We start from the raw sequence: 26,164 nt of genomic DNA on the forward strand, positions 1-26,164 counted from the left end.
CCCAAATGTTTTTCCTCCAAACCACTCACACTGAAAAAACACTGTTTCCTCAAACGAAATAGACCTTCACAACACTATCAAGAAAGCAGATTAGTGTGGAACCTACTTATATTAGGAGCCCAGGTGTATGACTCATTGAGACTTCCTAAGGAGCTTTTTTCGAAGTCATAAATGTTCGAAACCAGCCCAGATTGCAAACTTTATTCACGCAAGATTTTTGGCGTGGGTTTTTTGTTTGGTTTTTTTTTGTTTGTTTTTTCTTTTTTCTTCCTTTTGGTGTTTTGTTTTTTTTTAATGCATTACTGCTATTCTCAGCACCCTCCACAGTTTGCTCTCACCTGACACTAAAGACCCCACACCGACCCTGTGAACTTGTTCGCGGCCGGTTCCCACACACACCCGCCGAGCCACCGCCCCGGCCCGGCCGCCCCTTCCCTCGGCGGGGCCGGCAGCCGCGGACCCCCAGCCGCGCCCCCCGGCGCCCGGCGGGCGGTGGGTCGGGCCAGCCGGGGGCGGCCGGCGGCCACGGGGAGGCGGGAGGTAACGGAACCCAGCCGAGGGGCTGCGCCGGCCGGCCGTCGCGGCCCACGCAGCCGGGAAGCGGGGCGAGGGCCCGGCGGCGGCGGAGCAGGCCGGGCGGCGACGGCTCGGCCCCGGAGGCGGGGGGAGGAGGGGAGGCCGGGCCGCTCGCCCGCGGGGAGGCGCCGAGGGCACGGCGGCCCCCACGAACGCCGCCTCGGCGGGACCGCGCCGCCGCCGCCGCGCCCCGCCACGGGAAACGGAGCAAGTTCAAACCCGAGCGCCGCGGGGCAGCCACGGCCTCACCGGGCCGCGGCCGCCGAGGGAAGCGCCCCGCCAGCCCGTTACCTGCGCGCTCCTCCCCCGCTGCCTGCGTGCGGGCTGCCCCGCGCCGCCGCCTCCACAACAAAGCCCGCGGAGCGGGCGGACCCCGCGGCCGGGGCGGGAGGAGAAGCGGGCGCGCGCCGCCCGCGGGAGCGCGCAGCGGCGGGGCCGCGGCCCGAGGGCGGGGCTGGGCGGCGCGGGCCCCCGGGCTGGGGCGCAGGGGTGGCGCCGCCTGGCGGGCGGGAGAGGCGGCGCAGGGCCGCGGGGCCGTGCGGGGCTCCTGCGGGGAGCGGGCGCGTTCCCCCGCGCCGGGAATGGGGCTCTCCCGTCTGAGGGGGAGCGCGGGGGAGGCGGGCCGGGGGCGGCATCGCTGCCGAGGCGTAGGGCAACCACAGACGGAGGGGCAAGGCACCGCCAGGGCTGTTGGGGAGGGAGGAGGCCGTAGTGGTGCGCGGGTGCTGGTTTGGGAAGAGGCCGCGTGGGAATGGGATTAAGCCCAGAAATGCTTATGGAAACCTGCGTGATGGGCAAGTTGCCCTTTGCGGGAGGGTAGGGAGGGGCGGATGGGGAACAAGGGCCATGTGCCGTATGGAAGAGACTTTCAGCTGGAGAATTTGCGTTCAGGTGAATAGGTTTGGGGTTTGGATACTGTGAGACAAACTTAAGTTTCCTAACACTAGCAGGTGCCACCCTGTTCTGTAAACGTATTTCTGTGTAAATTACATGCAGGCTGAATGTTATTTGTCAGTTTTTTCCTGTAAACCTTTTTGTTGCAGTGACACCTCCTGCAGAAAACAAACCTAACCAAGAGGTTTCTGCACCCTCCAATCGGCTCCACATCCTCTTCACTGTTGAACTCCTGCAAGTCCATCTTAATACTAGCTTTGCTTTTTGTGTCAAAGGGAAGGTTGTTGCACTGGGACCCCTACATCTCTGGAACAAAAAAGTAGCGGTGTTTCAGCATCTGCTTTTTGATGATACAGAACACTGGAGACTTGATGATACTGCTATATTTATTGAGCCGCAGTCTCAAAGAGCCAAACCAAGGGAACGAAGGCAAATGTTAATGAAACATTGAAGTTGAGATTTTAATTACTTAAAGGTCAACACATTCGAAGTTTATTAATTTAAGGGAGTTATTCTGTATTCCCACAGCAATCCCCACTCTGCTCTTACATAGATCAAAGAATTCAAGTTACTGTTTATTTGCTGATGCATGCAAACTGTATAACTGAATGTTATACCCGAATATTATTCCTTTTTGCAGTTAGTGTCTCAGTCAGTCTTTTAACACTTTATTAACACTTCTCTGTATATTTTCCATGTTCCCATACTTCTCAGTAGCAATAAACCCGTTGTTTTTCTCTAACCTTTGGTCTGAAATTACCAAAGGCTACATTTCTTTTCAAGCTTGGAACATCTATTCAGTTCACAACATTGCTAAACTATGACTAAACACTCACAGGCACCCTGCAAAGCAGTATTACGACTTCATGAAAATACTTTACCAAACATACTTTTATAAAGTTTTGGCTTCCAAATACTATGGCTCCTGCAATCTGTTCTCAAAACAGGAGAGTGTGTTTTAAAAGTTTTGAGAAACGATTGGCAGAAAAGCCTGCGAGGGGGATGAAAACACTGTCGTTTCAGAACCTTGTGCACAACCCCCACTTGTAGGCTGTTGAAGGACGTTTTCTTGTCAAAATGCTTCTCATATAAAAATCATTGGGGTTTTGTTGGTGGGAAAAAAGGTTCTTTCCCAGTGAATGAGGTGGACATTTAAATGCAATGAATCTTGCTTCTAACAAGTTTTCGTTATTTTGCTTCATTTACTTCCAGAATCTTTCCTCTGTCCAACAGTCACCTTTATATCTCCATCCACCCAGTCTGGAGCTGTGATCTGAGAACTCTCCTTCACAATACTATCTGAAACAAATTGTCTCTGACTGCACTGCTTTCCACCTCTATGAAATAAATAATGGCATTTTAATCCCAATCTACAATATATTTTATCTTTCATTTAAATCTATTTTTCTCATTTACTAATTAATCTCTTTGACTATAGGAATTCCATCCACCAGAATGCTGGAATGCTATTTTTTCCAGTCCATCAACTTTATGTATTTCCAGCTTCACTTTTATGGTAGTTAAGTGTGTCTTTCTTCACAATGGACTTTTTCCTCAACTTTTTTCCTTGAGGGAAAGATGTGGTAATATTATAAAAAATGCATATTTCTCTGGTACCTTAAAGGTACCTTTCCACGACTGGAGGGAAAGGAAAACCAGCATGTATTCTCTTCAGCTTTGCTATGCTACATATATTCCTACAGACTCATGAAATCCCGATTTTAGCATAATGCCTCTGGTGTGCCTAGGATTCTTCCTTAAAGTCACGACTCCAAATGCTTAAAGTGAATGTGCGGAAGCCCCTCTCTTCCTAAACTAAAATGTATATAGACAGTAGACTGCAGTCAAATACCTATCTCAGACATGGTAAACAGAGCATAAGTATACTATCCAGATATATGAAACAGATCTATATATGCTTCTTAAGGAATAGAGAAAGAAATAAGTACCAACATTTGGCTTTGGTAGCTGTACTGCAGGAATACATAAATACACCTAGTTACAAATTACCTATGCTTTGAGTTTAGCATAAGCTGATCATCTTGTAAGGCAACAAGTCTGTCTGTCTTTCAGGGGAGAGACATTAAAAAATAAGGATGTAAAATCTACCTTTCTCTTCCTTCTCTTTTGAAAAGGTGCCAGCAAATATAGCCTCCTAGTTCTATTTCAAGATGCTCAAGATCACACATGGAATTCAGAATCACTTTGAAGATAACATGAAGGATTTCTTACTCAAAATTAATATCCTTGTCTGTTAACACTGTAGAGCTATTAGCAAGAAAGCAAAAAAAAACCCCCACAAAAACAGAAGAAAAAAAATAATCCCAAATTATCCACGTGACTGGTTAAACAAACAGTCTAGCACCTTATCCAAGAGTCATTTCCTTCAATCCATCCTAACCCTAATAAATGTGCCCTTGAGATCAACAGTAGCTCTGCTTTCTCCCCCACACCAATGTAATTGAGCTTGTACGTACCCCTGGTTGCTAGAAAATAAACAGAGGACAAGCTCAGAGTGGACAAACCTTCTCTTGGGCTATGAAAAATCAGCAGTACTAGAGGCTGTGGGCTATGTGCAAAAGGATGAAACAGAAGAGTATTAGAAACCACAGTGCTATTCAGGGTTAGGAAGAAAGGGAGACAAGGGAAAAATCTTTACAGCTATGTCCTGATTTTGCCTGGGATAGAGTTAATGTTCTTACTGATTGGTGCAGTGCTGTGTTTTGGATTTGGTGTGAGAATAATGTTGATAACATACTGATGTTTTCAGTTGTTGCTAAGTAATGTTTACACTAAGTCAAGGGACTTTTCAGTTTCTCAGGCCCTGCCACTGAGAAGGCTGGAGTGGCACAAGAAATTGGGAGGGGAGACAACCAGGACAGCTGACCCGAACTGACCAAAGGGATATTCCATACCACAGAATGTCATGCTGAGTATATAAACTGGGGGAGTTGGCCGGGACCTTGGGATCGCTGCTCAGGGACTGGTGGGCATCGGTCCGCGGGTGGTGAGAAACGGTATTGCACATTACTTTTTTTCCCCTTCCTTTTGGATTTTATTCGATTCCCCTTCTCTGTCCTTTTCAGTACAATTGTTGTTGTTGTCATTGTTATTACTATTATTATTGTTTTATTTCAATTATTAAGTTACTCATCTCAACCCTCAAATTTTACCTTTTTCTCCCAGTTCTCCTCCACACTCCTCTGGGGGTGCAGAGTGAGCAAGGGGCTGTGTGGTACTTAATTGCCAGCTGGGGCTAAACCACAACAAGCTAGATGTTGGTAACCTGGGGGTTTGACTAGTAGAACAGGGTCAGCGATACAGCAGGGAAAATAAAAGACCACCTGCAATACTGCATCTGCTCCCAACTTTTGCAGGCTCCAAATCCATAGGAACATATAGATATCCAGTTGTTCATAAAGTGCTTAAGCTGGGTTTATTAACCTCAGTGCCATTTTGGATCAGGCTCTAAGTCAAAAAGACCGTGTCTGTACCAGTAAGCAGAAAGGATCTGTGCCCATCTGGCCCTAAGAATAAATGTCCTTGTGTGTTCTGCACCCATACGGCTGAATTGTCGTCCACTTCAATGGTGCCACCTCGGGGGATGAGCCCATGCTGTCCCCCACATTGTACCCTGGCATATTCTGGAAAGGTATGGCTTGACGTGGGTGAAAACATCGGGGACTGTCAGCAATGGCAGTGACTGTCCCAGCACTCGAGGCCTGGCACTGTTTCATTTATTAAGATGGTCCAATAGGTCTGCATCACACGTGCGGCAGCCGCTCTCCGAGTGACAAAATACCTGTGTCCTTTGAACACCGAAGAGCTGAAGCCAAAGTCTAAAGGTTTGAAAAGAACAGCGTGCCTCAGGGGAGCGGGTGAGCCAAACGGCGCCGAGTGGCACCCCCAACCCTGCCCAGCAGCGCAGCACCAGGGATCCGCGGCTGTTAGCTGGGGCCCAGCAGCGGCGGGAGCCCGTGCCGTGCGGCGCCAGCAAAGGTGTCACCCCAGGAGGTGACAGGCCTGCCCCCGCCAGCGCACCGACAGGCCGCCGCAGCCCGGCCTCCCTGCCCCAGCGAGGGCGATCCCAGCGCCGGCCGCCCGAGCGCGGCCCAGTTTCCCGGCTGGAAGCGATCGGGGCGCCCTTCCCCCGCCGTGACCGCCCGCAGCTGCCAGCCCGGGGCCGCGCTCCGCCCGCCGGCTGCTAAAGGGCCCTGCGCGGCCGCGCGCCTCCCGCCCGCGCGGGTCCCGCCCCGCGCGCCCGCGCCCCCCTCCCCCCCCCCCGCCGATAACAGCGGCTCCCGCCTCCCCCCGGCTCTTCCCACCCGACCGCGCGGAGCCGGCCTCGCCGCGGCCGCCGCTCTCCAGGCGCCGGCTGCCTCTCGCCGCGGCGCGGGCGAGGATGGCGCGGCAGCCCGGGTGCTTTCTGCAGGAGGCCTCTCACCAAGTCGTCGCCGGAGGCTCGGCGGGTAAGTGGGCGCGTTCCTCCTGGGCGGGGAGGGTCTGCCCGTCCCCCACCGGCGCTCCGCCAAGCCGAGGTGCAGCCGGCCGCGCCGCTCTCCTCAGGCGCAGGAGCGGCGGCGGGAACGGTGCGAGCTGGGCGGCGGCTCCTCCCCCGCCGGGCGGGCCCCTGAGGCGGCCCAGGGGTCCCGGGGGCGGGAGCGGCGCGGCGGGTCCGGGCGGTACCTGCGGTGAGGGGCGCTGCCCGGCGCTGGGTGTATCTCCCTTCAGCACACCCCGCAGCCCCTCGGGTGATAAGGGCGGCAGGCGGGCCCCTTCAACGGTAACAGTCATCGGTGCCCCCTCGGGAGCTTCTCTGGCGGGCGGCCGGCCGTCGGTCTTGCCTTGCCTGAGGTAGATGGGGTGACTTCGGCCGTGAGCTCGCTGCGAGCCCGTGTAACCTGCCCGCGGCGCCGGTGCGGGGCACAAAGCCTCGTCCCCTTTCCCGAAACTCCCCCTCGAGCTCTCCTTCGCTGCCTTACAGAGAAAGAGGTGCAGTGATACATGGAAATGCGTTTCTGTGTGTGTTTGTTTGTTTTAATACTTTCAGGAAGTCGAGGTTAGAAATTCGTTACATTGTTTATACTACAAGTGTCAAAACACTACACGTCTGTTCAGCAACAACAGCACTGCTAGTTAATTTCATCACTTTGCTTTCTCTGAATTGGAATAAATCTGTTTGTCTGCTTGAAGTATAGGGAATATGTACACAATATCCTGCTTTTTCAGTGTGTGTATATATATCAATCCTGTTACCATTTCAACTGTGTAGTGTGTCTTTAAGTGATCTGTAGTATCTCTTTTGGGGTCCAAATGCTGTCTGTCACATTATGTCTCATATGAAAGAGGAAAGCTACGTGGTAATGTTGCAGTGTAACGTGCACGGGCAAGATTCTGCTGTGGGTAAGTCCTATGTGGTCATAATGTTATGTGTGCGCTTCTGTTCCATTCCCTCTAGTTCCACTGCTGCCCCTAAATGCACTTTTACGCATTCCTGCCATCAACACACTTTTGAGCGCTTCCTTTTCATGCTCATGACTCTGCATGTCCTTTGTTTCCAGCCTTCTGCTTTGACACAGAGAGATGCCAGGACAGCAGAAGCAGAGAGGTCTGCTGTCCTGGCCCTTCCAGTGTATTGTATAACTGGATTTATGTAGCTCTTCTGCACCCTTTGATATTCCTAAAGTTTTCTAAGATTCTGCTTGAATACCACCCCTTTCTTCCCTTGGGAGAGAAAGGAAAAGTTTAATTTGCACAAGGCTGTTGAAGGCCCTTCATACCTGAAGGGATACTGAGGTGTGTTGCCACCAGATGTTTTGTAAATGACAGGTTTATCTGCCCATAGCAGTGGGCCTGTGCCTTAGTGATTCAGATTGCTCTAACTCTGTATCTTCCCATCCTCTGGCAGTAGCCTGTTTTCTTTACAGGCTCTCTTTGTTCATAGAAGATCAGATAACTCGGCTAATGCCCTGGAAAGAAAATTGTTGTTTAGATAAGGGCAAAGTTTTACAGAAGGATTAGAATTGCAAAAAGAGTGTGTTTGAGGATGGTGTAGGGGAAAAGACAGCATGAAAGCTACTTGTTGATCTGGTAGGCATAAAGGTTCAGGTGAGAGAATTTTTAAGTCAAGGACGCAACTGATCTGCACCAAACACTTTTTATAAGGCCTCTTGAATCTAGCCCAGAGGCATACTGTTAAAAGATGCTTCCATCCTTTTGCTTTGTCTCCTGTCAGACAGGCAAATGCCTTAGCTCCATCGGTAGCCTTAAATCTGTAAAGAAAATTCTACTTACTGGTTTTGGAATAAACCAGTGAAGGACTGTTCTCTAGATCTGTATAACATTAGAATTGTACCAGAGGGATTGGTAAATGTATGGCTCAAATTGGGAGCTCTAGGGTATTAAGGAGAAATGGCTGAACCTTTAAAACCTGCTTGACAGATGCTTAAAAGTAAAAGTCAATGCTGTTTTTCTTGGTGACTTATAGAGAAGATGGAAGAGGAAGGCTGTAGCTTTGAGGCCTTCAGTCTAAAGGTTAAATTTCTCAGATGCGTGTGGATCTAACATGGGAAAGGTGGAAGCAGGAAGGAAAGGACAGAGGACATGAATTGTTGAGAGTGTACTTATATTTAAGCCTAGTGAGGGGTTTGGTTGCCTGAACTTAGCTTCCCAGCATCACTTTAGATACCCTATATTATTATGGTTGCCTGTGCAGAAGGACATAAGGCTCTTGTAGGTGTTATGCCATATTTATTGGCCTCGTGTCAATGTCACAGATACCCTAGGGTGGTTTTGCTGCCTGTACCACAGCCTGGTAGCTGTTTCAGGAAAATGAAAAAAAAAACAACCCCAAAACAACTATCACGGTGAACTAACATTTAGATTTGTAAGAAGTTCTGTTCATCTTAACTTATTCAGTTAAGCACAAGGAATGTATGAAGCTATAAGAAAGATGCTGTAAGTTGGTGTCTTTGTCAAAACAATGATGGAAACTAGAGAAGCAGCAGGGGAATGAACTCTATAGCAGAATAGGTGTATTTGAAGGGTCAGAAATGTCTGCATAAGTAAAATGAGAGGTTATTTAGCATCTGCATGTCTGATGCAAAAGGATCTGATAAGAAGTAATTCTGCTAGGTCGAGTGGAAAATGATTAAAGATAAGCCTAAACTGTCAGAACAGGAAGAAAGGGATTTTTGAAGCTTTATGGAAGATGACAGGACTTGTTCATGGACTTAAAGATAGGGGAAGAGGAAAGAAAGAAATCAAGCACAACACCCTAGTCTACAAGACTGATAAAATGGAAGATACTGGCATGCTGAAGGAAAGAGAAAATATGCAGTGTTGTAAAGGAAAAGGTTTAAACATACCATTGGCTGTCTGAGGCATTTTTAAGTTAAAGATAAACTTGCATGGCACTCTGCTGTAACTGAACTGTAAAGTTCCAGGATGACATGATCTTGTGTGTACTTCATGTCTGTGGCAAGGGGTGCATCTGCTTCTGCATGGCTTGTAATTTGACTTTATATTAAATGGAAAGCTTTGCTTCCTGAGGGCGAATTCAGTCTTAAATATGAACAAAGTCTTATTCTGTGTTGGTTTGGGTTCTTTCTGTTGACATTCAGTTTGCTCCTGTCTTTCAGGTTCCTGAATGGAGGTTCATAGCATAATTGAAAGTACTTGTTTTTCTTTTCGCTTGCCTGGTGTATGACACTAGTGAAGACTAGGACTTTGATTGAAATGTAATTGGGTCACTTCGTTAGTGAGTTTTGTCCCTTTCAGTACAGTAAACTGCAGGCGTACTCCTTTTTTCTTAGTGGTTAATTAGTAAACTAAGGCATGTGTGGAATTTATAGAAAAAAAAGAAACAGAAAATAAACTCCCTAAACTGTAAAAATCACTGTGAAAAGAACAACCTGGGAATTGCTAATTGTTTTTCTTAGATTTTACAGCAGTTTTCAAAAAAAGCTGTTTGAGAAGCCCAGTCAATGCAGGGTTCAAATAATGGGAAGAATTGTTTTTCTGATTCACAAGGATCAGAAACGCCTTGTTTTTTCTGCCTGTATGGAAAAAGCAGAAAGTAAAATAGCGTTGCATACAATGTTAGTGGAGATTTCTTTCCTCATGGAGAGGAATTGAATACTGCAAGCTGTGTTGTGTGATACCCAGATCCATTTGCCCAGACATCAGTCTTGAGTCACTTTGAATGATGAAGTGCAAATGCCGCCATAAACATTGGCACAGGTGACCCTTGGCTGAGGGAAGTGGCTGGATGTAGATGCCCTGAAGGTTTTAGAATGCTGCTACTTGGTATAGGTGTGTTCTCGGGCTTTAATAACAAAAGGCTGCAGGGGGAGACAATGCTTAGTGTGTATGATCACCTCTCTTTCTTCATACACTTGCAAATCTAAACATTTTTAATTTTGAAGCTAAAATTTTGAAGAATTTATTTAATATATATAGTGGGGTGATAAATAGAAGATTACATGTTTTTCAGATCAGTAATATTGAACTTATCCTTAAGTACTTTTCTGCTGTAATTCAGTGTGTTTCTTTTCCTAATTCCATTTAATAAATGAACATGAGCTATTGGCTTTCTTATTGCAAAATTATTATGGGAAAGTAAGAATAAAATGACCTTTTAAAAAAATAAAGAATAACTAGGACTTGCTTTTTTCCTCCCCATTCTTCATATTTTCATGGGACAGTGGGGCTTTTGCATGTCTGGACCTCTTGGCTTCGATATTTATTTATTTATTTTTGGAAGGAGTTAGGTTTCCAGCTGCATTGAAATCTAATAAGATTTGGGAATCTAATTCTCTTAAGCTCTTCTGAAAGTCCAAACCTTTTAAGAGGTGTTTTATTTCAGGCTGATTTCAAGTTGATTATCCTGGATAGCATCAACTCATTTGAACAAGATCTTTAAGCAGGAAAGCCATTCATCAGAGTAAGACTGTTGGATGCAAATACAGTATTAAACACTGTTTGGTCTTCCTATCACTGGAGGCATTAGGCAGGCAAACATCCTTACAGGGTATGCTAGCCAGCATACTCTGAAACGCCATGGTTTATTTGGTCCTTATGAATAGGAGTGTGACAGATGTACAGGAAGCACTTTAAACAGTAGAAAAATTGACTAATTCTTCCTTTCCCCCCTGTTTAATTTGATTGTTTTGCGGACATTTTTCTGAGGATTGAAGTTAGGATGAGTGTTCTGTGGTTTTTTAGGTGCTTTATTCTTGCTTTTAAGCCATGCAGTTGGCATTGACGCGTTACTGAAATAATAACTTAATGCTCAGAGGTAATTTCAACTAGCTAAGTACTTAGCTAAACCTTGTAACTATCTTAACTTGAAACCATAATATTTTTGAGTACTTAAAAGACTTCAGACAGAGGAAGGTTTAAGGCTGAAATATCAAAGACCGCAGTACATGCTCATTGTCTTGCACTACCTTTATTTGGCATTTCAGTTGTTAACAAGGACCATTTATATTAAAAAGCTAAGAGTAGGAAGCAGTCTAGTATTAGTTTCAAGGAAAACTTTCTACAAGCTAAAGTACTCCAGGGTTATGGACTTGCTCCTACCAGTGAAGCCAATTTTTTCTGCTAGGCTGAGCAATTGATAATGTGCTACCTTGTGTTGGACTTAAAGCTTTGGAGGGGAGTTGCTTGGGTGGCAATATAGTGAGGAGAGCTTTGGGTGAAGAGAAGACCAAAAGGTTAACTGTGTGTGAGCTGAGGTCAGATATCCTGAACCTCCTCAAGCATGCTTTGAGGAATCTGGAGGACATAGACACAGTCAGGGAGTTAAGACTTTGAAAGTTGTCAGTCTGTTTCTGCTCAGACAACCATCCCTCTGTACTGTGTTTTATCAAAAAGAAATTATGAAATACCTTTGCAAGGTCTGTGCAACCCCTATTGCTTTCATCATTATACAGTTCAGAGGGGGAATACAGTGTTCAGGATAGGTTGACTTCAGTGGGTCCTTGGGCATAGGGAACACGGAACAGCCACTGGGGAAGCTTACAGAAACTGATGCTAGTTTTAGAGTTAGTATAGTTGAATTGCTGATGTTGGCCTACTGGGCACTAAAAAATCAGGTGAAGTGATAATTTTCATCCCATGAGAATATACCTCTGTGCTGCAGAAAAGTGCAGTGACCAGCTAGGTGAGAGTATGCAGAATGCCATGTAATGAACCAGTTACATTCACTTTGTGAACATTCCCCAGGGGAAGTTTTTATAGTATAGCCCTGTCTACTACAGCATTTCAAACATTAAGTAACATTTTTCAGGCTCTGAGCCTTCCCTTTTGTACCAGTTGATGACAATAGATTCACCTCTGAATTTGAAAGACTGATTAGACTGTTTGCTTCATATGCATTTTCCTTAAATGTTGTGAGGTTGCCTCAGAAGATCTTGTTTAATTTTAGTGGAAACTAATGAAATCTTTGTGGGCTTTCATACACTGTGCTGTATATGCGAACTGGCAACTAGAGAAATTCCTATAAATTTTCAGACAGTTAAGTAATTCAAAGAAACAATATCCTTGCAATATAGTTTTACTTTAAATGGAACAACTGAAAACCTCTGTATGTAGTGTTCAGTTAAACCGATGTTTTTTGATCGGGTCATTGCAGTGTACTAACAAGTTATGAACACCTATTTGGAACACTTACTTAAATGTGTTTCAGGCTATGTCTTTTTAAAATGTAATATCTTTTATATGGGGGTTAAGATATTACAAAGAAATTCTTACATGTTTATATAATAGTGACAATAACAAACTAAGATTTTTCATAAAACTTAATGTGTCACCTGTTGTATGATTAGTACTTTCTGTAGAATCTGGGACCTTCAAAAGATGATTTTTTTTCATCTGGACTTGGAAATTGTTCATAACAAACTGTTTGTTGAATCTGGGGGTTAAATTTCAAACTAAGCCAGTGTTGCCTTGCTCTGATACTCACTGTTGGTTTGAACATCCTGCAGCAAACTCATCAGTCCCATTCTGTCTTTGTTCCAAGAGAAACACTGGGGAAAGCAAGTAGTTGGCTGAGCTTTATTTAGTCTGGAATGTTAGCCAACGGTAACAAAACTTATGCACGGAATCCTCTATGAGTGTGCAATAAGACGTTCATCCTTAAGAGTCTGTGTATGTGGTAAGCCTGAGAGTTTTGAGAGAGGTTATAAGTTTTTCTATTAGTTTTAGTGTAACAAGTTTTTTCTCAAAAACCTAAAAAACCAACCCCAACTGACCAAATGACCAGCCCCAAACCTCAAAACCTCAGGAGTAATGGTTATCCATACTAATTTGCCTTACTCCCCACAAGATGGCAGCGTGATACTATAATAAGACGCTAAATGTGCTTTTCCTGTGGGTAGAAGATGAATAAAAATGTATGTTGAAGATGTTGCAAGTGAGAAGATTAGCATGTGTTATTTTGGATGATATGTGAAAGCAAAACTTAAAGATATAAAACAAATAATGATCAATAAATACTGGTTTCATATGTGTACTGCAAAACCGATGGCACTGAACTGGACTTTTCTGGAATCAACCGCAAAAATTGCATAGTGATGTATCACTGGTAAAGGTCAAAAGATGCTCCTAAGGCTAAGATACCACCTAAATCACAAAAGTTAGGATAAACTCCTGGCCCAGTGGAATCAATGTGCAGCTAGTTACTGATTTTTGCAGAGTGAGGAATCTGAGTCTTCATTATTCTAATTTTACTGTAGATTTTGTGATATTGCAGAGCTCCCTTCAAACCTCAGTGCCCATCTGTAAACAAAGTGAAGACTACTGTGTTTCACACTGCTGTAAGCCTACGTTAACTTCTTTCACGTATTGGCAGCAATGAGAACTATAGCAAAGCATAAAAGCTTAGATATATACTTCAGAACAAATTCTAAATATTTTGTTGTCAGATTTCAAAGTTAAAGAATAGTATATATTATACATTTAAAATCAAATATGTAGTCAAAGTAGTTACAAGAGGCATGCTCCAGTCTTAATGTTTATAGGCAAAAAATGCTTTGTCTGCAGAGGCGGATCTGAGAAGTTGATATAACTTCTGTAAACAAAGATTATATCTGGATAAAGAACAGTTTTTTATTAGTGTGTTTTGTCAGTTGTGCTTAGTGACTAGTGTTCATATTCAAATCCTTGTTAAATTTTCATAATGCAAAGGGTAATTATGTAATAAGAATAAAATTCTAATGTAAAAAACCAAAGCGTACCTTTTGATAGTAATAATGTGTTTCTGTGGCAGTGTTCTAGAAAGGAAAATGAAAACTGATTCTGGTTATTTCTGTGATGAATTTCTGGGAGCTTTGCCTGTGAAGTAATGATATTACAAATTTTTCCCTTAACTGTAGCTCAGTTCCTGTGACACTACCTTGGATGTCCTTTTTATACTTGTAAACATTCTATCTTATGCTTGTTACTTTCCTATTTCAAGCGAGCATGGTGGGAGACACTCAAAATCATACCACTGAGACTGGAAGACCTAATTTGTTAGAAGACAAACTCTGACGTTTTCTCTGAAAAATGGGTATGTTAACCTAAACTACTCAGGCTGGTCTAAGTATTGTGATTAGGGCTGTTATGAATTAAAAGTGCTAAAAAAGCTAAAGCAAGTAGGAAAAATCCTACTGGAAGTCTTGAAAATCAATATTGCCACGAATGGAGAGAACTGACAGTAGTTCCATTACAGGGATGCCTCTAAGTATTTTCAAGTGTCTGCATCTTGATCATAAAAGCCTTAAATCTGTTCTGCTTCAACTGGAGTTGAAAATATGTAATTAACTTTTTCCCCTCTGAGGAGATGAATTGGCATTTGCTGCCTGTGGAAACAATCACTGATCCTGGTGATGGATAAAATCAATACCATTTTTATAATTGGAAGCTCTCGCTCTCTGATGCCTGATTGTCATTTGTGCAAGAAAGTACTAAATATCAATTGTTATAAAATAGTAGTTTCTGTACTGAAAGTCTGTAGTACAGGTCAACTGCTTTGGTTGTGTTGAAAGTTCAATAGCTCCAGGGTAAGTACCTGCCCTTTTTCCTGCAGCATGTCTTGTCCTGGGGCTCATTACAATTAGATATCATTTCACCAATATATGAAACATGTAAGGTTTCAATTGTCTATAGTGGTGATTTTCTGATGAGAAAATATTGTTATATCTGAGAAAGTTTGAATGTTGTTGGCACGTCCCATCCATACAGTGGGGAAGGAAACACAGGAGTAATTGGCCTTTAGATCTGCTTTTCAGTCATTGAACTACACTGTTAACAGCTGCTTTTGTTTTTCCTCTGGATCCTATTCAATCTGCCAGTTTTTGGCAGGAAACATAGTTTATGGGTCATCTTTCAGCCTTTAGTCAATGGATCATTTCCCAGTTCAGGGTGTTATCCTAGTTTCCTGGGCTTTTTGCTGTTTTTATTATACTGAAATATGCTGATGTGTGGCTGGTGTCCCCAAACAGCAACACTCCCAGAAGCAAAAGGAGAGTCTTAGTAGTACTTACAGTTTGAGAAAATTCTTCACACTATTTCAGTTTCTCTTAGAGCTAATTCTGTTTTTGCAACAGCGTTAAGTTTTACTTTTTTTTTTTTTAACCAACACTTATTTCTTCATATTTAGTTAGAGGCTTGATTTTAAAAATTAGTATATATTTTGGATGTATAGTAAATATTGCTCAACTTTGTTTTTTCAGCTGATTCCAGATAGCATACTGAACTTGGTAAAAATATGAAGAGCATGGTAAAAAACCAACCAAACAGAAAAACTCAAATGATGGTTCTAACTGCCATAATCATAGACACAGAAACCAAATGTAACTCTTTACTATCACTTTTGTGATATTTGATGTCTCTTCCAACTTGTGGAGCTATGTGATTTAGTTTCAAAACTTGAAAGTTTGATTAAAACTTGAGTTTAATAAAATTATTTTATCCTCAGTGTTTTGGCATTAAAGCTTGAAATGTTGAATTGTAGAGGCTTTAAGAATAGAAAACCCAAACAAACTTTAAAGGTGGTTCTCATGACTTCTAGACAAATTTGGGATCTGAGTCATGAGATTGTGAATGCCTGAGGCCGGTGATAACACACTAGCTTTTTTTAGGTTGGTTATGTAAAGTTTCTCTACGGGCAGGTTTGCAATGTGATGGTGTACACACATGTGCTTAAGATAACCTCACGGCAACAAGTAGAAAACAAAAGCATCAAGCTGCTTATAGGTTGGTAGAATGTGTTTTCTAAAATACTGCCCTAGAGATGCTGACCAATGGCAGCATGATCTTGTAGGAGTATATACACCCTAGTTCTGTCAGAATTGCGTAATAGTGTGAACAAGAGTGTTAGCCTTGTTCATGCTGCAGATTCTAAACATTGTGCCCAGCATCCTTTTTAGGTGCTTCTGTGATCATATCCTTGGCATTCTGTCTCTAGATTGCTGTGCTAGCTCACCCTTGGAACAGTTCCTTGTCAAAAAGTGCCTATATAAAAGGGATCAGCAGTATTCTAAGAAGGAAAGATTTCTGGAAGAACCTGAGAGCTTTGAGAGTCCTTACAGCCCTGCTCCTCACTCACTTCCAAGTCTGTGGTTACAAAGCCAAAGGAATGGGACTTAAAAGTATTATGTTGTATGGATGAGAGCTTCATTCTCTTCTCTTAAATGGGGTGAGGCTTCTGAATGGGTTTTGGGATGTTGAATTAAGCTGGGGAGACATGGCTGCCACTTCTACCTATAGTAAAAATTTTACTAATTTTACTAAACTTAAAAAAAAAAAAAGTAAAAATGTTACAATAGCAAACTGTAATGCTGACTGGGTAACAAGTGTAGTTTTTTTCCTCGAAGCAGTGAAGAAAATAAGTATCAAGATGCAATATTCTCTGGCATATTCTTCAGTGTGAAGTATGATGATGGCTATCCTAGATGACAAAAAGCAAACAAATCGATCTCTTCTGCTGATTTGTCAGCAAACTTTTCTCCTTTCCGCAAAACTGTACTTCTTAGGAAATACAGCTTTATTGATCAGACATTTCTGAAAGGGAGAAAGAAAGCATATGGGCTTTCTGCAAATATAAAATAATGAGTGTTGGTAGAGAATAGACTACATGGAAAGAAATACCTTAGAGTATGAAACTATTCTCTGTAATGTCCATAAAGTTTAAATTAGTTCAGATTTTTCTTATTAGAATAAATGTTTCCTTTTAAAAAGCATGATAATCATAATCAAGACTAAATTTGCTCTGTTATTTATTTTCAAAATGATTGTACATGTTTAGCAGACTTTTGATTTAAATCCCTTAGGATATATTGGAGACAGATGTTTAGATGACCTCATGTTTAAAGTAAAGTTATATTTGGACAGTAGATTAAATTTTCCTTAAAATCTTTCCTTATATGTTAGATTGTGGAGGGGTGCAGAAAGTATTCAAAGATTTATGTTGAAAAGATACTGCTTTATTTTTAAAATAAGTCATTAGAGTTCAGTGGATTTTATTTCTGGGGACCCTCAAAAGCACAAAATGTCTGATTATGAAACAGTATGTTTACAAATGAAAATACTGTTTCTTGCTGGAGAGCTAAATAGGAAACAGACATCTTTAAAAGTTCCTTGAATTCAGAAGCAAATTTACCATGTCATTTATACCTTCCCCAAAACTTGTTAAAACCTATGGTAGAACTTAAAATGTAGTATCAGTTGAAGACTGGTAATAGGACTTACCAGTCACTAGTATTTTTACTACTTTCTGTTTTTCAACACGTAATAGTTTCTGTTAAGCTGCAGTTAAAGTTGTAGTGTGGATGACTATTATGGCTTTATCTATGACTGTTAACAACATCTTGGAAAAATTCTTCATTATTTCACTGTCATAATTATCAAAATTGACCTCTTGAAAATTTTTTGATTGACAGATAAAAAAATAAGTCTCTTGAGTCTTTTGAAGTTTATTTGGGCAACACTGGCTCTTTATGTCTTTAGCTAGGTAAGTTACTGAGATGCTAGAATTCTGCCATTTGTAATTGATTTGGAATTGTGCTAATAGACATAGCTGTTCTTGTCACTGCTAAATATCTTTTTTTTCCCCAATTACTACTTTACTGGCAGAAATTTTTTTCTTTGTAGGCTGATGCAAAGGTTGCACTAAAACATTAACTGGATGCTTGGCACTTGAACTGCAAAATACTCTTTGCCCAGATCTCATGGTCACTTTTCTTTGGGACAGTGTTTTTTGTTGTTTTCTGTCACTTGTGATTAGGCAGGTTGATGTAGCCAGCAGAGCTGGAGATGTGTTTTGTGCTGAGTGGACCTTGTTAAGTTTACTTAAAAATGCCGCACCTGCTACCTAATCTCATTGATTACTTCTGCGTTAGAACTGGAGTCGTCCTCTCCTGGAAAAAACTTATTGTTCTGCAGGATTTGGAGCCTTTTCTTTCATGTAAGAGTGGATATTGGGTCAACGGTGGCATAAAAGTTGTATCTCTGATTCAGAAAGGGAGTGAAAGGAGGAGATCTCATCCTGTTCCTGAAAAAGCTTTCATTCTCTTGTTCTTCCAGGGCTTGTTGCTATTAGGTAAATGTTGATAGACAAATGTATATTAGGCATGGGCAATAACCATTCTGCACAGCACAGATCTAATAAAAAACTAGTGAATGAGTGTGTGGTACCTATGTGGTATCACTGTAAACAAAATAATTTCTGCCTAAGCTTTTCTTCTTGAACCAAGATTTGAAATTTAGCTTATAACTGGAAAATAAATGGAAAAGATGCTTCTAAAAATTAACACTGTATTGTATAAAAATAGGATGATGCCTGGCAATTCATACAAGAACAAAGAGAAAATGCAACACCTTGTTCAAGCGGTATATAAATGGGACACACTTTCTATATTTGTGTTCCTATGCATGCAGTGCATGTTTATAGATCTGGAAAATCTGTAAAAGGTATAATCTACCCTGTACTGAACTTTAACATTTGATATAACTTTTTCTGTAACGCTGCACTTGCCTGAAATGCAAATATTTCTGGCAGCTAAGTAATAAACGGAAGGATTGTACAGACTCCAAACAAAAGTAGTTCTTGAAAATTGATAGGAAAAAATAAGTTGATTTAAAAAAATAAAGCTTATACAAACACAAGTATCTTCTGAAGACTTCTGAGAAGCAAAATGTGGTCACAAATTTGAGGCAGATAGCCCTTAAACATCCACTACAAATGGCACTTGTCAAAATTCTTGCTATGAAGGGGCAGTGTAGAAAGGACTTCTACAAATTTTGCTGATAAAGCAGTTTTACAGTGTTGTGGTTAGATACTGTTTGCACACAAATATTTTCTATGTTCAGAAATGTTCTAAAGTTTTGCAAGAATATTGATTATTGACACATATCTCTCTTAATTGGATTAGTCATTTGCTTAGTCTTGCAGCCCTGGAGTGAATGCTTGGAATTAGGCTGATATAACTTGGGCAACAACCCTTATGCTTGTGTAGTGTGATCTTACCTTTCATTATGGGACAACCTTTTTCTACATATCGATGTATATGTTCTTCAGTGAATGGAAAGAATAATGGTTTTCTATTTAAATATTTAGTATCTTCTCATGTGATATGTTATCACTTACATATACAACATTTGACTACTTTTTTGTGTTTATGCATGAATCACCTTATGCTACTTGAGTATTTTCACTGAAGACTTCAGTTAGTGTGCTGAGATTTGTAGGAATGATTAGTCTTATCTGTTGCCCCGAGATAGACACCTGTAAGTAAAGTAGACATGTTTACTGACGCATGAGTGTTTTATGCAACTTGTAGAGAGGCAGGGACATAATCCTGGGAGGGAGGAGAAGATGGTTTTAACTGCTTTATTTGTAATTATTTTAAGTTTTTCTCCTTGCCTTATCTGTGTGTCTTCCAACTATTTTTAAGAAGTAGAAAGGACCTTAAAGACTAAATGCTACTCCATTACTCAGTGTGAGTATGTGTTCTGTGCTGAACGGGAGTAGCATCCTTTAGGGAAAACCACTGAAGTAAAGATGGTATCATAAGTATTACCAACTAAATCTTAAACTGGTCTTTTTCTGTTCAGCCTTAATCTTTATAATTGCACCTAGAACCTTAATTGCAAAACCTGTGAAGAATCAAAAAACTTGGGGAGCTGGTGTTCTGTAAGTCCCCTTTTCAGTGGGAAAGCAATAGGGCTGGAACCTTATCTAGTGCAACTGCAATTAGGGGTAGCTTTGTCTTTATTTTGACTACAAACTCTGATTAAGAAATTAAACTCAGACAGAGGAATAAATCACTGCATTACATTTTGTATGATGGTTGAACTGTTTGTAAAACTTGAGCATATTTTATAAGTTTGTTAATTGTTTTGTAAACCTTTCAGTATTCAGGTTTGTAGTATGAATAGTTTTGACTATGGGTGAGATTTAGACTGCTTGCATTCTGCATGAGCAAAAACTGGGTGCCTCTGGCTTATTGAACAATTCAGAACAGACCCAGGAGATTCATGAGACCAATAAAAGAACCGGGACTGTCCTTGGCATAGCATGTAGCCCAGGAAACCAAGGAACAGAGAAAATCCTTTTTTCCAAGAGAGTCTTTTCATCAGACTGCAAAACTGGATTCCTTCTTGCTCTCTTTCTAGGTCTCAATTTTGCAGCATTTTTTTACATAGTGGTACAGATCAGACATGGGAAAGTAACTGTATGTGCAGTGGCCCTGATGGTCAGACAAGTCTTTGAGTGTGAAATAATGGATTTTTTTTTTTTTTTTTAGCTGAGGGAAACATTAGGCATAACTGTTTTGTTTTCAGAGCACTAGCAAATTGACTTTTCATGTATGCTTTCAGGGGAACTGTCATCCCTCAGTTCTAGGGTAATTAGAGGTACCTGAACCATGAGACTAATCACTATCTCAGTTCCACTAAAACCAATGTTACTCTCTCCCTGAATCTTTTCTGAACCATACTAGATCTGCATCAGGTATCCTGTCGTGTCTGGCATGTCAACATACTTGCTACTAACTCTAGGTGGCTACTCCCTGTATGTATATGGGAACGGACCTGTTGTTGAATTATTTTACTGGCTACAGGCTTGGGCACTCTGTAGTGCCCAGTTGAAGTTCAGGCAGCAACATTCTGAGTATTGCAGTGCCTAGGCTGATGTCCCTGAAGAACAAGTAGGCAAGTAGCCTTAAAATTATTTTTTTTTCTATTTTGAGTGTCTAAAACTGGGTGCCTAAAAGCATATATCAATTATTAGATTTTTAACTACAGGTCACTGAAGCCTGCAGGAATAGAATGGAGCCTAGTAAAGTAAGCTCCTGTCTGGTAGGATAGAGGTATCTGATAACCTATCTGGTAAAGGATTCCTATCCCAGTGATTTTTGGAAGTTTTGCTTGAGTAAAATACATCAATTGATTAAAAACCATACTGAAGAAAAAAAGCTATAATGTTACTGGAGGAAATTATTTTGCCTTAATTTTAAGCAAAGAAAAACCACCTTAAAAGACTGTTGTCACATGCTGCTTACAGGAAAACAGTTTTAAACTGGAATAACATTCACTTTATACCAATGTAGTTCAGAATCTTACTTTGCTAATTGAGTATTTTTAAACAACCTTGATAAATATTTAATTCCAAAATCTAAACTTTATCACAAAAAAATACTTCTGTGTTAACTATTGCAGAATGGAGGCTAATCACAGCAATTAAGGATGAACAGTATATAATTCATATGTAAGTTGAAAGCTTCAGTCTTCACATTATAAAATACAGAAAGAGTAATTAATGAACTGGACAAAGCCTTGACTAGTCTGAATTTCAAAGTTGGCCTGTGAGAAGACATTGGACTAGATGACCACCAAAGATCCCATCTCATTTAAGTTACTGATTCTAACTCTATTAGAAATGCTTGGTTCTTTTTTTAAGTTACTTGTAAATCTGAGACAAGCTATTAAGTTATGTCTGTAGGAAATCCTGCATAGGACTTGAATTGATAGCCCTACCTGCATTTGGACATTTGATTGAAATTATGGAAAACTTGCTATAATTTAAAAAAAAATATTCTGTAGGAAATTACTTTTCTGTAATGAATTATATTTCTGTTGTAGTTTACACTCTGTTTCTACCTGTGCTGGAATAAAAACCCCCTCTGTTACAGACTGTAGAGTTGAAGAATCTAGCTAGCGTTGAGTTTGTATTTCTAAAATGTGCAACCTGTTGTCAGATACTGGATCATATATATTGTGTTCAGTGGCAATAGCCATATGGTACACAGAAAAGCACCATAAATCTGTTTTGGAAAATAACCCTGGAGTCTTGTATAAAACAGCTTTCCATCTGACAAATTTAAACCTTTGCAGAAGGAGGAGAAAGATTCTGATGTACCAGTGTCATCCTTTCCCATTAATTCTTTCATGGCTGCAGTCTTCTTAAGGTATGTTATTTCCTGTTCTGTTCTAGAACTTTCCTTCTCAGACTTAAAGAAAATGCTTCTTAGTATCTGACTTCCCTTACTCTAAGTTATGTATGTAAAGTCACATTGACGTTGTATTTTGGACCTGGCTTCATTGGTGTTTTACCAAACGAGCTGGGGTACATATCTGGAAAGTTTATTTGTAATCAGTTTGCAAATGGTAGTCTTGCTGAGTAAGGAACAGGGTTTTTATGGACTCCACAGCCATTAAAAAAAACCCTCTCCTGAATTTATTGTACTAAGTGAGCTAAAACCTAAGCAGTCTTCTGTCAGGCTATTTACATTTGTGTAGCAGTGTTGCTGTTCCATCTTGACTTCCTAGTTTAGACTTTGAAATTTTAATATAAGAGGACTGTCAGTATTTTCTTTAGAAACTTCTATGGACATCTCACTTATTCTTTCAGTCGTAGCTGGGACTTGTTCAATTTCTTGTTGAGACTTGCATCTCATATGTATTGGTCATCTTCAGTTGGCTTTCAGCTGGAGGCTGAGCTCTGTCTTCTGGGGCTGGATTGAGCACAAATTTTCTTCCATTGTTTAGGTCCCAGCATGTACTTTTCTCCCTCATTTGTTGAAGGATGTAGGTTGGCAGTGGTCTCACACTGATAACATCTCTTCCAGGTCTGTTTCCATTCAATGGAAGTTTCATATTTTTTTTCCTGTGCTCTTGCTCAGTAACTCTAGTGTTTTCTAAAACTCTGATGGTCATGCTTTGTATGTAGAACATCAGGTGACTGAGATTTGTCTAAAACATGTTCTGTGCCAAGCAGGACCTAAATGGCAGGATGCACTGACTATACAATTGTGTACTTTGTCTTCCTGTGTGTCCTTGCCAGGACCCTGATGGTTTCAAACCTGCTGATGGGGAAAATATTTGCCATCAGTGATCTTCTCCAAAGTGTCTACTCTTGTATGTAAATATTCTTTTTTTTATCTACAAATTGGGTAAATAAATGAAGGCCCTGAGCTTTTTTCATATTTGTAACCGGTAAATATACCCACTCAGTTCCTTCTATTCATTCTGATGCCTAAAGCAAAAAAACTCTCAAGCTTTATAAGCTGACTCTTGAAAGTTCCTTATTTACCAAGCATGAACTTTCTGTATGTTGAACTTCCCTGTTTCCTGTCCAAACTGTTCCTTGGTTGGGTTACTTCTGTGTGCTATCTTATTGTGGACCAACACATTGCAAAACTAAAAGACCAGAATAGGGTGCTTGTCAGTCTGATAGTCATATTTTTTCCATTTGGTATTTGCTTTTACAATTAGCTTGTGTTGTTGGTAGAGATAAAGTTGCTTGTGTAAGTTCTGTTTGTTTCTTTAGTCAAAGACTGCCTATGAGAATGCTTTTCTTGTTTTACTTGTTGCTTTCAACTTAGTGGCTTTTGTGTCACGATGTGAGCTAAAATCTGAACAAATTCTGGGAGCACTGAAGTTGACAATATATTTTTCTGTTGCAGTGTTCCTCATTGGCCTATGAAGAAGAGGAGTGGTGTTTATGCCTGTTCTTACTGTGTTAGCCAACTCCTTGAAATTATGCTCTCCTTTTAGGAACTGATCCAAGGAGCTTAAGTGACAGAAACCTAATTGCTTTTAGTAGGGTTAGCATTCTGTCGGTTTATTTGCCTGAACTGCAGAAGCTGGCAGGAATTCCTAGTCAGTGGAGGAAGAGTAGATAATGGCTCTGGTAGCAGCTGGCTTTTTGGATTGCTTACCTGTTTTATCAGGTTTGCAGTGAGTGCCAAGAACACTTTTGCTTCTGAACTTCACCCAAAGCTTAACAGACATCAGCAATTTAACTTGCCTGTTCTATCGTGGGTATGAAGTTGTTTGTCACCTTCCATATTTTTCCCTTGTAGGACCTGCTTCTCAGGTAACCTGAAGCTCTAACAAATACCATTAAAGGAAGGTACGTATTCAAATAATCCACAGCAGGAAAAAGGGCTGCTCCGCTTTGTGTGAGGATTAAGAGGGAAGGAATGTTCCACTTTGCTTTTTAAGAAAGAGCTTAATAAACTCCTCTTTGTACTACTGGTAGGCTGATGAACAGACACCAATACTAAATTGAGTTTAGGATCTAGGGAATGTATTTTGGACTGTGTATTGCACTTTACTCAGTGTGTAACAGACTTGTGTGTGTGGAAAAACCCTGGCAAATGGCAGCTACGGCAATTGAGTCACTAGCATATAAACCCATCACTAGAAAAGCCATCACAGTTTGTATTAATCTGGAACACTGACAGATAAGCCAAGACATAGAAATACTTTCAAGTATGTCTTCTGCCTTTGTGGTGCCGGTCACTTGAGGGCAGGGGTTGAGGCTGGAAATGTGAGGGGAATTTGTGTTTTCAGCTCCATTGCTCTGTCCCCTCTAGGCTTAAAGGCTATTGAATTTGATGTTTTTCTGGTATGCTGTGCTGGTTGGTTAAACTTAATTTTTCTGCCTGACAGTATTTCTCTTAATTTCCTCGTAAAAGTTTTAGAAGCCTTTACATATGTTCTTGTTTGCTGTATTTTGTAATCGTTTTGTGTGCGATACTTGTACTTCAGCATTTAAGATGGAGATGGCAGTGTTGTGCTTCTCTGCTGTCTTGTTTGGAGACAAAAGCAAATTGCTTACTAGAACACTCAGGCTGCTGTATTGTTGCTGAGTTCATGAGTGCAAAGAGAAACCTAACCATGCAGGGGAGTTTGCCATCTGCAGTCTTAGGAAGATAAGTATGTCTTAGGACAAAAATACTGAAATAAAGAAGCTACTGGAAGTGGTTAAAGATCAATCTGTAGGTGTTGCAGGAAAGTATGGTATTAGTTGAAAAGTTCTGTTATGTAACACTTGAATTAAAAATATTTAAATTAAGAGTAACTTTTTTACATAGACTATCGCCAGTGTTAGTTCTAGATTAAAATGGAAGAAAATTGGCTTTTGAGCCATTCATGGTCTGGAAGTGACAAGCTTTTGTAGCAATTACGTAAATTTTATAAACACTCATAGAAACTATAATATTACTTTCAAACATTGTCACTAATGTTATAGGTGTCTGGGCACAAATCCCCTGGATCAGTAAAACCCCAATTCCGTTTGGAAGACCTGTAGTGTAAATGTGTTCTTGGTGGAGCTGGAGCAGTGCCTCTGAACACCTGGAGCTTTGGCCTTGTGTTTGGAAAGCAGCCAGATGCTGACCTTGGTGGTCCTGCACCTGTGGACGCAGTGCCTGCTCAGATACCGTCACCTTGCACAGAGTCTACTTGTGTACTGAAGTTTGAATATCTAAGCTCCACTGACTACTTGTGTCTTGGTTTCATTGTTTTTGTATGTGATGTTAACTCCATATAAGCAAATATTTCTTGAATCTTACTAACACAGCCTTACAAATGACGTATCTTTGTTATTCTGAGATGCTTTTACTTTTAACCCTGCAGTTTTCCTGAAGTTCTCTTCTCCAATAACACTTTTACAGTTGGATGGTTCCACTGTACACTTTTATTCTTCTAACTCTGAACGAGAATGTACATCTGTTAATAAACTACATCCTAGTGACTGATATAGCTATTAGTAGAATTCAGTGACCACTGTATAACTTTGAGCACCTATTAAATCATGAGTGCGTATAAATATTTCAGGAAATATGAAGACATATATAGCATAAAAGAATAATATACTGTATATTAGTGGTCTATATGTTCTTAGTTCTTCATTCCTCTTGAAACTCACATCAACAGTGGTAGTTTTAAGAGCATAACCTTTAATAAATGTGGTAGAGCTTCTATTACTGCCAGAACTTAACTATTATCCTACAAGTGAAGACTTCAACACTTAAGATGTTTGAATAGCCATCACAGAAATGAAACTGGTTGGAAAAGGGGCCAAGTATGATATGTTTGTGGTCTGTGTATATTGTCTACATGTTTCTCTAATGCCTGCAGTTGTATTTACAACTGCTCATCTAGCTGAATTTTGCTCGTTAAATTGATATTTTGAAGGTGATGTCACTCATATTTTTCTAGTCCTGAATTTCTGTTGCCTGTTGAAGTCCTATTTTGCTACTTTTTCTCTTCTGAAACAGGAATTTCATGAAAACTGGCTCTAGACCCTGTGGAGCAAGGTATATTACTAAAACATAAATATAGAATATAGTGTGATGGCACTGCTTGTGTGTGTCTGAAAGATCTCTACTCATTGTATTAATTAGTGACTTTAGAGTTA

The 26,164-nt window shown here is 41.0% G+C and overlaps 2 protein-coding genes across 13 annotated transcripts in view; one reads left to right on the forward strand and one right to left on the reverse strand.

The window, feature by feature from the left end:
* Positions 1-6,080, reverse strand: part of MIPOL1 (mirror-image polydactyly 1) — a 197,332-nt gene extending 191,252 nt beyond the window's left edge. For 6 of the 12 annotated variants that reach the window (XM_055820191.1, XM_055820179.1, XM_055820146.1 and 3 more), the window contains exon 1: positions 868-1,009. The gene's annotated coding sequence lies outside the window, so the exon portion shown is untranslated. Of the gene's footprint in view, positions 1-867; positions 1,010-5,914 lie in introns of those variants that run through there. The other 6 variants (XM_055820154.1, XM_055820132.1, XM_055820142.1 and 3 more) reach the window with 5 other exon arrangements.
* SLC25A21 (solute carrier family 25 member 21) overlaps positions 5,784-26,164 on the forward strand; it is a 255,315-nt gene continuing 234,934 nt past the window's right edge. The window contains exon 1 of the mRNA XM_055820210.1: positions 5,784-5,939. Within this exon, the coding sequence (XP_055676185.1) occupies positions 5,873-5,939 (67 nt within the window). The 5' untranslated portion in view covers positions 5,784-5,872. The remainder of the gene's footprint in view (positions 5,940-26,164) is intronic.

The sequence above is a fragment of the Falco peregrinus genome, chromosome 1, assembly GCF_023634155.1.
Source record: "Falco peregrinus isolate bFalPer1 chromosome 1, bFalPer1.pri, whole genome shotgun sequence".
NCBI lineage: Eukaryota > Metazoa > Chordata > Aves > Falconiformes > Falconidae > Falco > Falco peregrinus.